Below are 15,844 nucleotides of genomic sequence, written 5' to 3'. Positions count from 1 at the left end.
GCTAGTATAAAAGGCCAGATAGAGGAGAGATTCAGTGACATAAAAGACAGGTAAGTAGAGGCACTACAGAGAGAAGAGAAGAGAGACTCATGAATTTAAAAAATGAGAAAGCTCTACAGGAATGACTCCATCAAAAAGAGCAACATAAGAATAATGGGTATATCAGAAGGAGAAGAGAGAGAAGATGGAATGAAGAACATATTCAAACAAATAATAGACAAGAACTTTCCAAGCCTGTGGAAACAACTAAAGCCTCGAATTTAAGAAGCAAACAGAACACTGAGTTATCTTAACCCTAACACATTTACTCCAAGGCACGTCATAATAAAATTGACACAAACCAATGACAAAAAAAAAAAATTCTCAAGACAGCCAGGGAAAAGAAGAATACAAAATATAAAGGAAGGCCCTTTAGATTATGATCAGATTCTCAGCAGAAACACTATGAGATAGAAGAGAGTGGACCTCAATATTTAAAGATCTGAAAGAGAAGAACTTCCAGCCAAGAATACTATGCCCATCAAAGCTATATCTCAAATATGTAGGAGAAATAAAAACATTTATAGATACAGAAAAGATGCATAAATTTATGACCAGAAACCCCTCACTTCAAGAAATACAAAGGATTATTTCTGACGAGATACAAAGAACAAAACAAAACAAAATGACAAGTAAAAGTACCATCAAGATCACAGTAAAAACAAATTTAATCTGTGTCAACAAGAACAAAAAAGGGAAGAGGACAAAGATTAAGAGTAGCAAAAGAAGATGGAGTGCAGAAGCTCAAAGATAATGTACTACAATGAACATGGTATGTATCCTTTCCATTACTTAATGGTAACCACCCTTGAAAAAACCATCACAGAAGCACATGGCTTGAAAAAAGAAGTAACAGAGGAAAGAATATGAATTACAACTAAATAAAAGCAAATGATAAAAAATAAAAGAGAAGAATTAAACAAGATACAAAACTGTCAGAAAGCAATATATAAAAAGGCAATAAGAAACCCTCAAGTGTCAATAATTACACAAAATGTAAAAGTGTCACCAATACAAAGACACAGAGTAGCAGAAAGGATTAAAAAGGAAAATACAACTGCATGCAGCCTATAAGAAACACATCTAAGCTACAAGAATAAATCAAATTTAAAGTGAAAGGTTGGAAAACAATACTCCTAGCAAATAACATCCAAAAAAATGCAGGTGTAGAAATACTCATATCTAACAATACTGACTACAAGACAGCAAAGTTATCAGAGACAAAAATGGTCATTTCATAATGATAAAGTGGACAAGAAGACATAACACTTCTTAATATATACACACCAAACCAAGGGGCACCAAAATATATAAGACAGCTACTGACTGACCTAAAAACAAAAACCAACAAAAATAAAATTATACTTGGAGACCTCAATACATTGCTGATAGCTCTAGATCATTGATCCAAACAGAAAATCATTAAGAAATATTGGCCTTAAAATGAAACACTAGAACATTGGATATGATAGACATCTACAAAACATTACATCCCAAAGTGCCAAAGTATACATTTTTCTCTAGTAGACCTGGAACATTCTCAAGAATCGACCATATGTTGGGCCACAAAAATAACATCAACAAATTCAGAAAGATTGAAATTATACCAAGCATATTCTCTGATCATAAAAGCTTGAAATTAGAATTCAACTGCAAAAAAGAGGTAAACAAACCCACAAAAATGTGGAAACTAAACAACATACTTTTAAAAAATGATGGGTCAAAAAAGAAATAAAAACAGAGAACAGAAATTACATACAGACAAACAAAAATAACAACACAACATATCAGAATCTCTGGGATGCATTGAAAGCAGTAATAAGAGGGAAGTTCCTATCACTACTGGCCTATATGAACAAACACGAGAGAGCCCAAGTAAACCACTTAACTTCACATCTTAAGGAACTAGATAATGAAGAACAAAGACAACTCAAAAACAGCAGAAGAAAGGAAATAATAAAAATCAGAGCAGAAATAAATGAAATACCGAACAGAGAAACTATAGAAAAAGTTAATAAAACAAGAAGCTGGTTCTTTGAAAAGATTAACAAAATTGACTAACTGATGGCAAGACTAACAAAGGAAAAAAGGGAAAGGACTCATATAAACAAAATTCTAAATGAAAGAGGAGAAATCACCACAGATATCATAGATATTTAAAGAATTATTGTAGAATACTATGAAAAACTATATGTCACCAAATTTAACAATCTAGAAAAAATGGATAAATTTCTAGAACAATAAAATCTTCCTAGACTGAGTCATGAAGAAGAAGAAAGCCTAAACAGACCCATTAGCAGGGAGGAAATAGAAACAACTATAGAAATCTTCCCCAAAAATAAAAGTCCAGAGCCAGACAGCTATACTAGTGAATTTTTTCAAACATTCAAAGAAGACTTGGTTCCTATTCTACTCAAAGTCTTCCAAAACATTGAAAAAGAAGCAATACTGCCAAACACATTTTATGAGGCCAACATTACCCACACACCGAAACCTGGCAAGGACAACACAGAAAAATAAAACTACAGACATATATCTCTAATGAATACAGCTAAAATACTAAACAAAATACTAGCAAATCAAATACAATAGCACATTAAAAAATAATTCATCATGATCAAGTAGGATTCATCCCAGAATTACAGGAATAGTTCAACATATATAAAACAGTTAACGTAATACACCATATCAACAAAACAAAGGACAAAAACCATATGATCTTATCAATAGAAGCAGAAAAGGCATTCGATAAAATACAACATTGTTTTATGTTTAAAACTCTCAACAAAGTTGGTATAGAAGGAAAATATCTGGATATAATAAAGGCCATTTATGATAAATTATCAGCTAATATCATATTAAACGGCAAAAAACTGAAGACTTTTCCCCTAAAATCAGGAACAAGATAAGGTTGTCCACTTTCTCCACTTTTATTCAACGTAGTGCTGAAAGTTCTAGACAGAGCAATCAGACAAGAAAAAGAAATAAAAGGCATTCATTTTCGGAAAGAAGAAGTAAAGGTTTCACTTTTTGCAGATGATATGATCCTATACATCAAAAACCCCAAAGACTCCACAAAAGGACTACTAGAAAAAATAAAACAATACAGTAATGTGGCAGGATACAAAATTAATATATAACAGTCCATTGCCTTTCTATATGCCAATAATGAAACATCAGAAAATGAGCTCAAAACAATAATCCCCTTCATTGTTGCAACAACAACAAAAAAATAAAATATATAGGGTTAAACATAACAAAAATCTAAAGAACCTATATAATGAAAACTACCAAGCTTGGTTAAGAAAAATAGAAAAAGATACAATGAAATGGAAAAATATTTCTTGTTTTTGGATAGGAAGAATAAATATAGTGAAAATGACTACATTACCCAAAGTGATATACAAATTTATTGCAATTTCCATCAAAATTCCAATGTCATTTTTTAAAGAAATGGAAAAAGAAATCATCAGGTTTATTTGGAACTATAAAAAACCAAAATAGCCAAGACAATCTTAAGGAAAAAGAATGAAGCTGGGGGCATTACAACACCTGACTTCAAATTCTATTATAGAGCCAGAAAAAACAGACTTTCAGACCAATGAAACAGAATAGAAGTCCAGAAATAAAACCACATATATATGGTCAAGTAATTTGTAATAAAGGGTCCAACAATACACAATGGAGAAAAGAAAGCCTCTTCAACAAATGGTGCTGGGAAAACTGGAAAACCACATGCAAAAGAATGAAAGTCGACTACAGTTTGTCCCCTTGTACTAAAATTAATTCAAAATGGATCAAAGACCTAAATATAAGACCTGAAACAACAAATTACATAGAAGAAAACATGGATACTAAACTCATGGACCTTGGCCATAAAAAGCATTTTATGAATTTGACTCCAAAGGCAAGGGAAGTGAAGACAAAGATAAATGAATGAGACCACATAAGTCTAAGAAGCTTTTGCACAGCAAGAGAAACTGAAAACAAAACAAATAGCCAACTTAATGGGAGATGATATTTTCAAACAATAGCACAGATAAGGGCCTAATATCCAACATATAGAAAGAACTCAACAACAAACAAACAAAAAATTGAATAAAAATATGGGAAGAGGACATGAACAGACACTTCTTTCAGGAAGAAATACAAATGTCCAACAAATATATGAAAAAGATGCACATTTTCGTTAGCTATTTCAAAATGCAAATCAAAACTACAATGAGATACCACCTCACACCTGTTAGATTAGCTATTATCAACAAGACAACTAATAGCAAATGTTGGAGAGGCTGTGGAGAAAAAGGAACTCTCATTCACTGTTGATGGGAATGTAGAGTAGTACAACAGTTATGGAAGAAAGTACGGTGGTTCCTCAAAAAAATAAAAATAGAACTACCATATGACCAAGCAATTCCTCTACTGGGTATATACCCCCAAAACACAAACACACTGGTACGTAAAGACACATGCAGCCCCATGTTCACTGCAGCACTGTTCACAGTGGTCAAGACATGGAAAAAACAAAAAAGCCCTTCAATAGATGATTGGATAAAGAAGATGTGGTACATATATACTATGAAATATTACTCAGCCATAAGAAATGATGACATCAGATCATTTACAATAACATGGATGGACCTTGATAACATCATACTGAGTGAAATAAGTAAATAAGAAAAAACTAAGAAGTGTATGATTCCATACATAGGTGGGACATAAAAATGAGACTCAGGGATATGGACAAGAGTGTGATGGTTATGGGGGGGGGGGAGAAGAGGGGACAAAGAAAACCAGATAGAAGGTGACAGAAGACAATTTGACTTTGAGTGATGGGTATGCAACATAACCAAATGTCAAAATAACCGGGAGATATTTTCTCTGAACCTATATATCCTGATTGATCAATGTCACTCCATTAAAATTAGTAATAAAGGAAAAAAGGGAAAAATAATATAAAACAAAACAAAAAATCAAAAACAAAGAAACAAACAAAAAAGTAAACTTGGTGAAACAGATAGATTTTTTAATACACAGAAGCAAACATGTTATGTGGAAAAACATCCTCACTGTCTATATAACAATAAGCATTACATAAGGTTATTAATTTTAATTACACTGTACAACTTGACCTTGATTTTCTCAGTTTTCAGACACCTAATATATTTTACTCCAACTTAGGAGCAAGCATTGAAGATTTTATTCATTCCATGGAGCATCAGAACATAGCTCTGGAAGTGGATGTGTCTGGAACTAGAAATGGCATAGATGATCCATCTTATAATGGAGCCATCATAGTGTCTGGTCATGAAAAGGTATGCTAGTTTCTGTTTAGTAATTTTCCTAAAGGTGTGCAAAGCTAATCAACTATCAATAGACTCTGGCCTTCAGTTTAGGAAACAAAATGAAAAACAAATACTGCTTTTATTTATTATTTAGTTCATTGTAGTTATTAATATGATAAATTTTTATCAATTACTGTCTACCAACACACACTGTTGCATCAGCAAAATAAGTGCTATATGGTGCCCATTCTCGAGTTCCTATTTCAAGCTAAAGAACACATATTTCTTCTCAAGGATTTTCTTATGTATATATTCTGAAACTTCTTTTTTATTTTAAGCAATAATTATCTTAGATTCTAGCCACAAGCTAGACACTTGAATGCCTGAAAATCAGATATAGCCTATATTCATGCTTGGGTTTACTTATACAATGTTTGTTTTCGTTCTGATTATTCCATACCATTTTAAAACCTGATTTTTTAATTAAAATATTAAATTTTCACCTCTTTAAGAAAATTGAGATATCTGAGAATTAATAACCTTGCTTTTTATATTTTAGAATTATAGCTTTTCATTAGCATGCAATACCAAAAGAATGAATTGTTTCCCAGTTCTTATGAATATCGTTAGTAATGGGCTACTTAGAATGATTAAACCATCAGCATATATCGAAACTGACAGAAGTTCAAATACATATGTAAGTATATACTCTTATGGACTCTACTCCATCGAGAATCTCCCAGATTACTCTTTTAAGTGCCGATATTTTATTCTTATTTAAGTAAACCACTGCATGATAAGTTAGCATTTGGATCTATGCTAGCTCTGTTGTTTTGGGAAATCAACATAATTTTCAGAGCTTCAATGTTTTAATGCAAGGTAGCTATAACAACATATATTTTCATAGAGAATGTGGGGAAATAAAGTGAAATTATGCAGCACTTTGACTAGCACAAAAATAACAAAAGAAATGAAGAACAAAAGAATAAAAATAGAAGCCTTATTATTACTTTTATAAATGCTACCAAAGAAAAAACTTTAGGACAAATTCAGGTTAGAATTGCAGAATAGTTACATTAAAGTTATCCCAGTTCTCTGTCTCAATATTAATTCCTAGAGGACTGCTGTATACCAAACTAGCTTTTTTTATAAAGGCAAAGACATCTTCTATATTGAAAAAGGTGATTAGTATGTACACAGTCCTGAAGTTTGGAAACCAGTATACCTATCAGAGTTTGTCATCATTCTTTTTTTATTATTTCCTAAATCTAAATATATTTTTCCACCTAAAGCATGTATTTTTAACTCTATGTAACACCCTCCAGGTAGGATAGAGACCTGAACATGAAAAGCACTGAATTACTTCTTTAGTAGATACACAAAAGCATCCTGTTTAGCTAGGGTGAGTTGTCTGATGATACCAACCAGTTCAGCTGACCTTATATTTATGTACCTAACATCTTACCTTTAACAGCTCCAGGAATTCATTTTATACTCTATTCAAATTTACCTACTCATTGCACAGGTAAGGGTTTCTGTAACTGCAGAACTTGCTCTATTATCCCCGACATCAGTGGATTTGCCATAGGGTACTGACCCATCCCAGCATGCAGGTGTTCTGGGAACATTCTGACAATAAATTAATGTCACCTTTCTGTGGCAGCAAGTATATCTATGATGGTCAGCCTAAAGATCATAAGGCTCTGGTTATGACTTTCTTTCAGTAATGTGCTTGTTCAAACCACAACTATGTGAATCATGACACAATGGGGACTATTTTAAAGACGACTTCAGGATTTTCTGTCCTTAAAGATCATTATAAACAGGATGAGCAATATGAAATACAAAATGCAAAGGTTTTCCTTGGAAATTTTGCTTCCCTTCTAGTATATCATCCTTATTCTTGAATCCTCAGCCAATACTTACCTGGTCTTGTGATGTACCTAGAAACAGCTTGCTCTCACTGTCCCCATAAATATCCAGTATGATTTTTGAGTTTAGCTATTACTTTTGAAACATTGGAAAGATCAGTTAATAAACCAAATATCTCAAATATTTAGCCTTAGGATCAATTTTATAATCATAAAATGAAAAATCTTACTCATATTACTTTCTAACTCTGTAGTGTTAGCCATTCATTCACGATTGAATTAATTCCATATCCATAAATGTGGGTATGGATCCAAAACTCAAGCTTCAAAACTGAACTGATAGTAAAAGAGTTGGGTAATAAAGGGGAGATGTAAGGTAAGGTTATACATAATGTGTTTAATATTTTTAAAAATGTATTCTAGAAAATGAATTTTGAATTTATTCATTCAGCTCATTACATTCTTTGTATTTTCAAAAGGATGTGTTTATTCCACACGGACATGCATTCCCTTCCATATTCTGGATGATTTTGGTATCCTGTTGTGCTCCTTATATCGCCATGAGCAGCATTGATGACTACAAGGTAACAATGAGTAACTGAAACTTTCCTTACTTTGTATGATTACATGTTTAAGGTAATATAATCTTGGGATTTTTCAAGAGGCTATTTATATGTGTTTAATAGAGGAGCCAATTCAGACATAAACTCTAAGTTGTAAAAATAAAAGGAAATTTTATATGTGGAAATATAAATGTATAAATAAATACATTAATCAGAATAATTCTAAAATTGATATGAATATATAAAGTACTTAACTGAAAAAGAAAAACAAAGTTGGAAGTCATGCAACTGACTTCAAGGCTTACTTCAGTTATAGTAACTAAGAAAGTGTTGTAATTAAGGAAAATCATATAAATATATATAATCACATAAACATTTCAGATATAAAACCATATATATATCATCAATTGATTTTCAACAGAACAACCAGGTAATTCAAATAAGGTAAGGTTATTCTTATCAGCAAATTGTATGGAAAAAAAACTTGATACTTTTATGAAAAAAAAATGTTCTTGGCCCTGGTCTGTTTGCTCAGTGGTGGAGTGTTGACCCAGCAAGTGGATATCCTGGATTCAATTCCCAGTAGAGAACACAAGAGAAATACTTACCTGGCAGGGGAGATACCATGATCACGAGAACACAAGAGAAGCAACCATCTGCTTCTCTTTTTTTCCCTCTTCCCTCTTCTTTTTTCTTCCCTTCCCACAGCCATGGCTCAATAGGTTCCTCTGCATTGCTCCAAGGTGCTGAGGCTGGCTCCAGGGAGAATCTCTCAGGTGCTAAAAATATATAGTTTGGTTGCCAACATCGGCCCTATATGGAGACAGCATCAGCCCCAGACAAGTATTGCCGAGTGAATAGCAGTCTGGGTGTATGTGGGAGTCTGTCTCCACTTCTTCCACTTGAGAAATAAAAATTTTTTTTTCAAAACTCATGTCCCATCATACACAACATTATTTTGAATGAACCATAGGTCTTATGGTAGCAAAGTTTTCTTAGTTGGGACACAGGAAGCATTTACCATAAGAGAAAATGATACCTTAACTTCATCAAAGTTAAAACTTTTTGTTCTTTGTAAAACACTAGTAAGAAAATAAAAAGCTATGGGCTGAGAGAAAAATATTCACAATGTATTTATATAACAAACGATTTGTATCAACAATATATAGAATTCTTACACCTCAGTAATAGAAGATAACCTAATTTCAAAGATGGGCAAAACATTTGAACAGATACTCATCAAAAATTATAAATGGAAAATACTTCCATAAAAAGATAGCTAAAGCCCTGGCCAGTTGGCTCAGCGGTAGAGCATTGGTCCAGCGTGTAGAAGTCCCGGGTTTGATTCCCGGTCAGGGCAAAGAGGAAAAGCACCCTTCTACTTCTCCACCATTTCCCCTCTCCTTCCTCTGTCTCTCTCTTACCTTCTTGCAGTCAAGGCTCCATTGGAACAAAGTTGGCCCCGGACACTGAAGAAGGTTCCATGGCCTCCTCCTCATGCACTAGAATGGCTCCGATTGCAGCAGAGCAAAACTCTAGATGGGCAGAGCATTGCCCCCTGGTGGGCATGCCGAGTGGGTACATATGGGAGTCTGCCTCTCCGTTTCTAACTTCAGAAAAATACAAAAACAAAAAGAAAAAAAACCCAAAATTAAAGATAGCTAATATCAACCTTACTCAACAAAATAAAATGAATAAATTTTAAAATGACTGACAATATTAAGAGTTGGAGAGATTGTAGAGTAACTGGGATTCTCATACATTTCTAGTAAGATGTAAGTTAATGATGTATTCACTTTGCAAAACAATTTGGATCTTTCTTTTAAATTAAAAATATAGTTATTGTGTAACACAGCAATTCCTCTCCTAAGTATTTACCTGAGAGAAAATCCTTACACAAGCAGACTTGTGCATTAATATTCTTAACAGTTTTATTTATAACAGCCAACTATTTAAACCATCCAAATGGCCATCAAGTTGTGAATTGATAAATTCTGGTGTAGTTAAACAATGACTACTCAGCAATACAAAAGGGACAAGTAATAAATGCATCAACAGGAATGAAATGAAAAAGAGTAAATACTGAATGATTTCATTTATATGAACTTCTCAAAAATGTAAAACTAATACATAATTGTCAAAAGAAGTCCTGTGGTTTCTTGTAACCAGCAATAAAGGCTACTGACTGCAAAGGAGCATGGGAAATTTGGGAAGCTGATAGAAATGTTATTATACTTGGATTACAATAGTGATACAGTAATATATGCATTCATCAATACTTATGCAACTGTTTACTTAATATGGTTCCTTCTTCTTGTTTGAAAATTACATTTCAAAAAAGTTAATAAAAATGATTGTTGAACAAGAAGGCAATGTTATTTTGAAATTGTCAAGAACGTAAAGAAATAAAAAGAAAATCTCAGTGTTTAACTAACAGTCTATGTATTTATAAATTTTCATTTGCAGAAACTCTTTCATTAATCCAAATAACTCTTTAATGTGTCTACAAACTATCAGAGCATCTTATTAAAATAAAGATTCTGATTCAGTAGTTCTGAAGGGGAGACAAATTTTGAGTAGTAATTATAGGCTATTGAAATTACAGCCATTCATTGCCTTATCATGGTTCACTTTCGCAGTCTCACTGTATCACGAATTTTTAAATTGTATATATCTTATTTTGTATTGTGTATTTTTCTCTGTATTGTAGAATTTTGCGATATATAGGTATTTATATATATATTATTTTAATTATTTTTGCAGTAAAATAAGCATTTTCTATCCCCAAAATTTGAAAAACTATATAAAATATTAATTAAACTTATTAAAAGAATATTAAATCAAAATAACATATGTAACGTATAGCAGATGAGTAGACAAAGACTCTCAGGTATGGAAAACACAGCTACTGCCACATCGAGCTAGTTTACCCACGTGATCATACAGGGCACACTATTGGCTGATAGATGGAAGGCGATCCACCAGAGCACTGTGTTCTGAATATATAAATAATAAAATAAATGAAAGCTCGCTACTTCGCTGATTTTCACCTATCGCCGGAGCTCTGGAACTTAACCCTCCGGGATAGACGAGGGACCACTGTATATAATGAATCCATGCAGTTGACTTGCATTAACTTTACTTTTAAATTTTAATAGAATGTCCTGTAATAGCTCCATTTTTGACACTTTATTATGCAAAATCCATAAAACCTTGCATACCATCTTCATCTGTGTCGTTTCTTCCCCACAGTAATTCTGTTGCCCAAGAAAAGAGTATTATCCATGTAATATTCCCTTTCCTATGTGGAATCTCTGGAAATCTAAGAAAAGGCCACTTCCTGGTCTAATGTAACTGTCAGTCATTTTAGCATCACATAGTTCAAACTTGAACTTCACCCACAGAATGCTTTCTTTCTATGGGCTGTGTGATGCCATGATTTGACCATGTTTCTCTGAACATTTTGGCCACTGTCTCCTTCTGTCCTTTGGAGTATCTTATTCCTCTATCTTATCTCTAAATTTTGGAAATCCTCAGATCTCAACCATGGTTCTCTTTTTATCTAAATGCCATTTTCTCTCAGGGAAGCTCATGTAATACTAGGGTTTCAAATCCCTCTCCATACAGGTCACTCATAGATTTGACTCTAGCTCTCTAATTTGTGATTTCATCTTCAATGATGATCCAAACTCTTTTCTTAGCTTTCATTGAAGGCATCATAGACTCTCAAACTTCATGTTCCCAAAACTAAATTTATATTCTTAAATGTGTTTCCTTTCATATTTTCTGTCCCCATAAATGTCAGCACTATGCGTCAGTCACCGCAGCAGTAACATAAATCCATCCTTCAGTTCTTCCACATTCTCACTCACATATCGAGATCATGAAATCGTTATCAGTTATCCTACCTGAGTGCATCTGTGTTGGGACATTTTGATAAGAATTCTTAGGTCCAATTACATTTCAGACAGGAGCATCATTTAGCTAATCAACAACCATCAAAAAGGGAATGTAAAAAAATATATCCAAAATTATTAGAAAGGTTTAAAGTATAATTTGTGTACAAAGCCACATCACTAGATAAGATGTTTTAAAATATATAACTTACTAGTTTATTCAGAGAATGACGAGGGGCATAAAATATGTTTATATTTGTGAAAGCATTTACACTTATGAGCATAGACACAAATATTTGTGTGGTAATTAATACTTGAATATGTGTCATGGCAAAACAACTGTAACATGCCATTTACTTAGATCAAAATAATAAAGCAAATATATATATATATATATATTTAATGTACTATAGAAAAAGAGAAAGAGCATAGTTCAAACTGAGTCAAAGAAGAATCACTCCACCTGACCTGTGGTGACACAGTGGATAAAGCGTTGACCTGGAATGCTGAGGTCACCGGTTCAAAACCCTGGGCTTGCCTGGTCAAGGCATATATGGGAGTTGATGCTTCCTGCTCCTCCCCCCCTTTCTCTCTCTCTCTCTCTCTCTCTCTCTCTCTCTCTCTCTCTCTCTCCTGTCTAAAATGAATAAATAAATAAATAAAATTTAAAAAAAAGAAGAATCACTCTGATAAAAGTGAGCTGCTTAGAGAAACTATCCCAGCCACTCCATAAATCATTAGCCACTGTGCTGTTTACCAAAGTGTAGACACCTTTATTTTTCTAAAGTCTCCTTTCACAAGTTTCCTTAGGAGTCTCATGAACATCACATGTGTTAGTTAAAGCAGCAAACTGACCATTTATGTTTCAAATGATTCATACCCCTTGGTCCAGATAACATGTGTAGTCATGATGCAGAATCGTTACAAGTAAATATTTCTTCTCAATATTTTATTACATAATCCCCATTTTTCTTAAACCTTAAATTGAAATCTGTTTTGTATTTCTGCTGTCTCCTAATCAGAACAGAAATTGGTCCCAGCTGCGGATTTCGGGGCTCCTCCCTTCTGCTTACTGGATTGGGCAGGCGCTGGTGGACGTTCCCCTATACTGGCTGATATTTCTTCTCATGTATTTAGTAAACCTCGCTTTCAGCTCCTCTGATGATACATATAAACCTGTAGATGAAATTATGGAAGTAAGTTACAATAGTCACGAAACAAATATCATAGTATGATTTAATTGGAAATTTTGAAGATACCGTTTTCATTGATATTCAAATTGTCGTGAATTATTAATAACTGTAAAACCTTGTACTATGCCAATAATTTGAATCCTAAATGTTTTCCTAGATGGCATTTGTCTTTAAACTTCACATTCCTGTTCATTTCAGATCCCGTATGCTATTGGACATGCCATATCCCTTATCTTCTTTACGTATGTAATTTCGTTCATTTTTCGCAAGGGGAGAAAAAATAGTGGCATTTGGTCTTTTTGTTTCCTTATTGTAAGTATCTTTTCTTTCACATTAATTTTATATATGTAGTATACAATTCTGAGCTAATACTTTAAAATTTCCCTTGGTGTTAATATTACAGTCTAAAATATTTTAATTTTGCATATGTATGGATCCCTTTCACATTCTGCATCTTTTTCTCTCCCTGTTTCTACTCTTGATTTTCTTTAAAAGTGGTCAATATTTTACAAAAAAACTATTTAATAGAAAGAAATTCTGGAAACCATCTGTATTTCCTTTTTACTGAAAAAGAAATATCCCCAAAGACATCCATGAAGTTAGACAAATGTTGATTCCTAGCATAGTTAAAACTAGAAACAACTTCTCCAGCTCTCTATGGACACTCAGTTCCATAAAGCAAAACTTACTTTAGCAAAATTATGAGTTATAATGTATGTTATTGAATAAGTATATATTCCAGTTTTCTGTCATTTTGGGGGTGCAAAAAAGTAAATTATTAATTCAACAAATACGTGGCTGGCTTCCAACAATATTTCACAAACTAAGACTGATCATGGAGAAAATTAGACAGTTTCTACACTGAAGGAGCACTCAGCGGGAGAACAGATGAGTAAACAGCCACTTACACAGAGTGAGAAGGCAAAGGATGTCTAGATACCATACATATTTCATAGTCTAATACAACTGGGTAATGAGAAGTTCTATGAAAACCAGAAAAGGGAGGGAGATGTTAATGAAAATGAGAGCAGAGAATTTCCTTTAGAAAGTGAAACTTAAAGAAGACTAAGATTTCAACAGCCAGAAAAAATAATGATACAAATATAAAATAATGGATGAACAGAAACGCAAAGTGAAGAAAGAAAGCCCAGGCTAGGAGGCAGTCCTAACTACTGGTAGTAATCTAACATAAATATTGGGGGGAGGACCAGATGCAGCCTGAGCGTGATTCTAGTTATGGTGAACATAATGGTTTGAACTATGACTGGCTTTAACTGGTGGACTCAAGAATGTATTCTACAGACCGTGGAATGCCATGGAATCTTAGAGTGCAGAAAAAAATATGATCAGAGACACTCTCCTAGAAAGAATATTTGGGAATCCATAACGTATGGTTTGTAACAGAAATTAGAATCACCAAAACTTTTAGGAAGGCATTACAATAGTTTCAAAGAGAGTGTCAGATGTACTTGTAACTTTCTCTTATCCCTGAATTTGCATTTTATTACTTCCCTAATCCACTCCAGTTTATTAAATGCTTATACTTCTCCTTTGGTTTAGTTAACAAGGTCTCCTTTGATTGTTGCTTTATTCCTATTAGTAATCCATTTTAATTTTTACCTATGATTATTGCTTATCTGCTATTCTGAATTTTACCTCCAAAACCAACATATACAACCTTTTTCCATTTCAATAATTAAAATGCTCTCTATATTAAACCCTAGATTTATCTAGTGATGTCTCATTCATGATTCTCCAAGCCAAAAAAATGTGGCTAAGTCACCAAGTGAAAATGTCAGTGGAGCTCTGCTGATTTCAGCTTGTTTCTTTTAAAAATTTTAAATAGGTAATTTATACTGCTCACAAAAATTAGAAGATATTTCAAAATGAACATGAAGGTATAAAATATCCCCTAATTTTTTAAGAAGTATATTAAACGTACTGAAGATGAATGATGATGGAAGGACACTTAACATTGGGTGGTGAACACACAATGCAATATGGAGGTGATGCATTATAGAATTGCACACCTGAAACCAGTGTAATTTTCACAGCTTGATTTTGTGGTTGGAGTGGAAATTAGCAATATCTCTGAGGTGGGCCATCTTAATTTCGAGCATATATTGAAGTTCAGAGAGGTTAACCGCAATATTTGTATTTTTTTGTAGATCACCATCTTCTCTGTGGTTCTACTTTTTTCGAATAGTCAATCTGATATAGCTTATACTGTCTTCTTTTTGATACCACACAGCACTTTTCTTGGCGCTTTGTTATTCTCTTCTCATGTAAGTAATACCACCATCAGGTTCAGTGTCTATAAATCATGACCAATAGTGAATGCTTTGTTTAGCATTGGGACTCTATAACATGTTAAATATGCATGTCTACCTCATGAATTCCAGCTGGGTTGCCCCTGATCGAACACTATATCCCAGCTGAACTGTAATAAACAAGGTGGACCTAACTGATGGGTATGAAGGAAGGATAATGGGTGTGGTGCTGAGAATGAGAACAGTCTTTCTGCTCAATCTGGGCTTTATCTGCTCCTGAGCATGCTCAGCTCTCACTCTAGAAGGAAGCAAATAAAATGCTCCAATTCTTAGAGATTTCAGGATTCTAGAGCTCTCAATGGGAGTGAAATTCTTTTTCCCTAGCTGACTGATACAATAATTCTACAAATGGAAGGCAGGTTCCATGTATGAGTGAAGAGGTATCCATGGGCAGAGAAAAGAAAGGAGCCATATTAAGAAACAATGGACAACAGAGGGTGTGTGAAGGTCTGTGTGATAAGGATAAATCCTGCCTCTCTCAGTGTTTGGGGAAGGTGGCTCAGACCCCAATACTCTTTCACCAGGTGATGAATAACTGCTAAATCTTATTGCTTCTAATACAAGCACAATGGCTCATACACCACGGAAGGAAGGAAGACAGCCCGTTGCTATACAGTTGGGAATGGACACTTAGCCAATATTCTCGGTGATATCAGGGGACATGCCA

At 33.7% G+C, this 15,844-nt stretch overlaps 2 protein-coding genes across 2 annotated transcripts in view; both read left to right on the top strand.

Moving 5' to 3' along the window:
- Positions 1-15,844, top strand: part of LOC136308349 (ABC-type organic anion transporter ABCA8-like) — a 252,820-nt gene that overhangs the window by 86,967 nt on the left and 150,009 nt on the right. The window lies entirely within an intron of this gene.
- The window catches only part of LOC136308347 (ABC-type organic anion transporter ABCA8-like), a 132,607-nt gene that overhangs the window by 86,985 nt on the left and 29,778 nt on the right, over positions 1-15,844 (top strand). The window contains exons 21-26 of the mRNA XM_066235684.1: positions 5,221-5,354; positions 5,884-6,021; positions 7,675-7,779; positions 12,677-12,850; positions 13,046-13,159; positions 15,016-15,132. Coding sequence (XP_066091781.1) covers positions 5,221-5,354; positions 5,884-6,021; positions 7,675-7,779; positions 12,677-12,850; positions 13,046-13,159; positions 15,016-15,132 — 782 coding nt within the window. The remainder of the gene's footprint in view (positions 1-5,220; positions 5,355-5,883; positions 6,022-7,674; positions 7,780-12,676; positions 12,851-13,045; positions 13,160-15,015; positions 15,133-15,844) is intronic.

Source organism: Saccopteryx bilineata, chromosome 6 (genome assembly GCF_036850765.1).
Source record: "Saccopteryx bilineata isolate mSacBil1 chromosome 6, mSacBil1_pri_phased_curated, whole genome shotgun sequence".
NCBI classification, from domain to species: domain Eukaryota; kingdom Metazoa; phylum Chordata; class Mammalia; order Chiroptera; family Emballonuridae; genus Saccopteryx; species Saccopteryx bilineata.
Note: the sequence above shows the minus strand (reverse complement) of the source record. Positions and strands in the feature narration are given on the sequence as shown.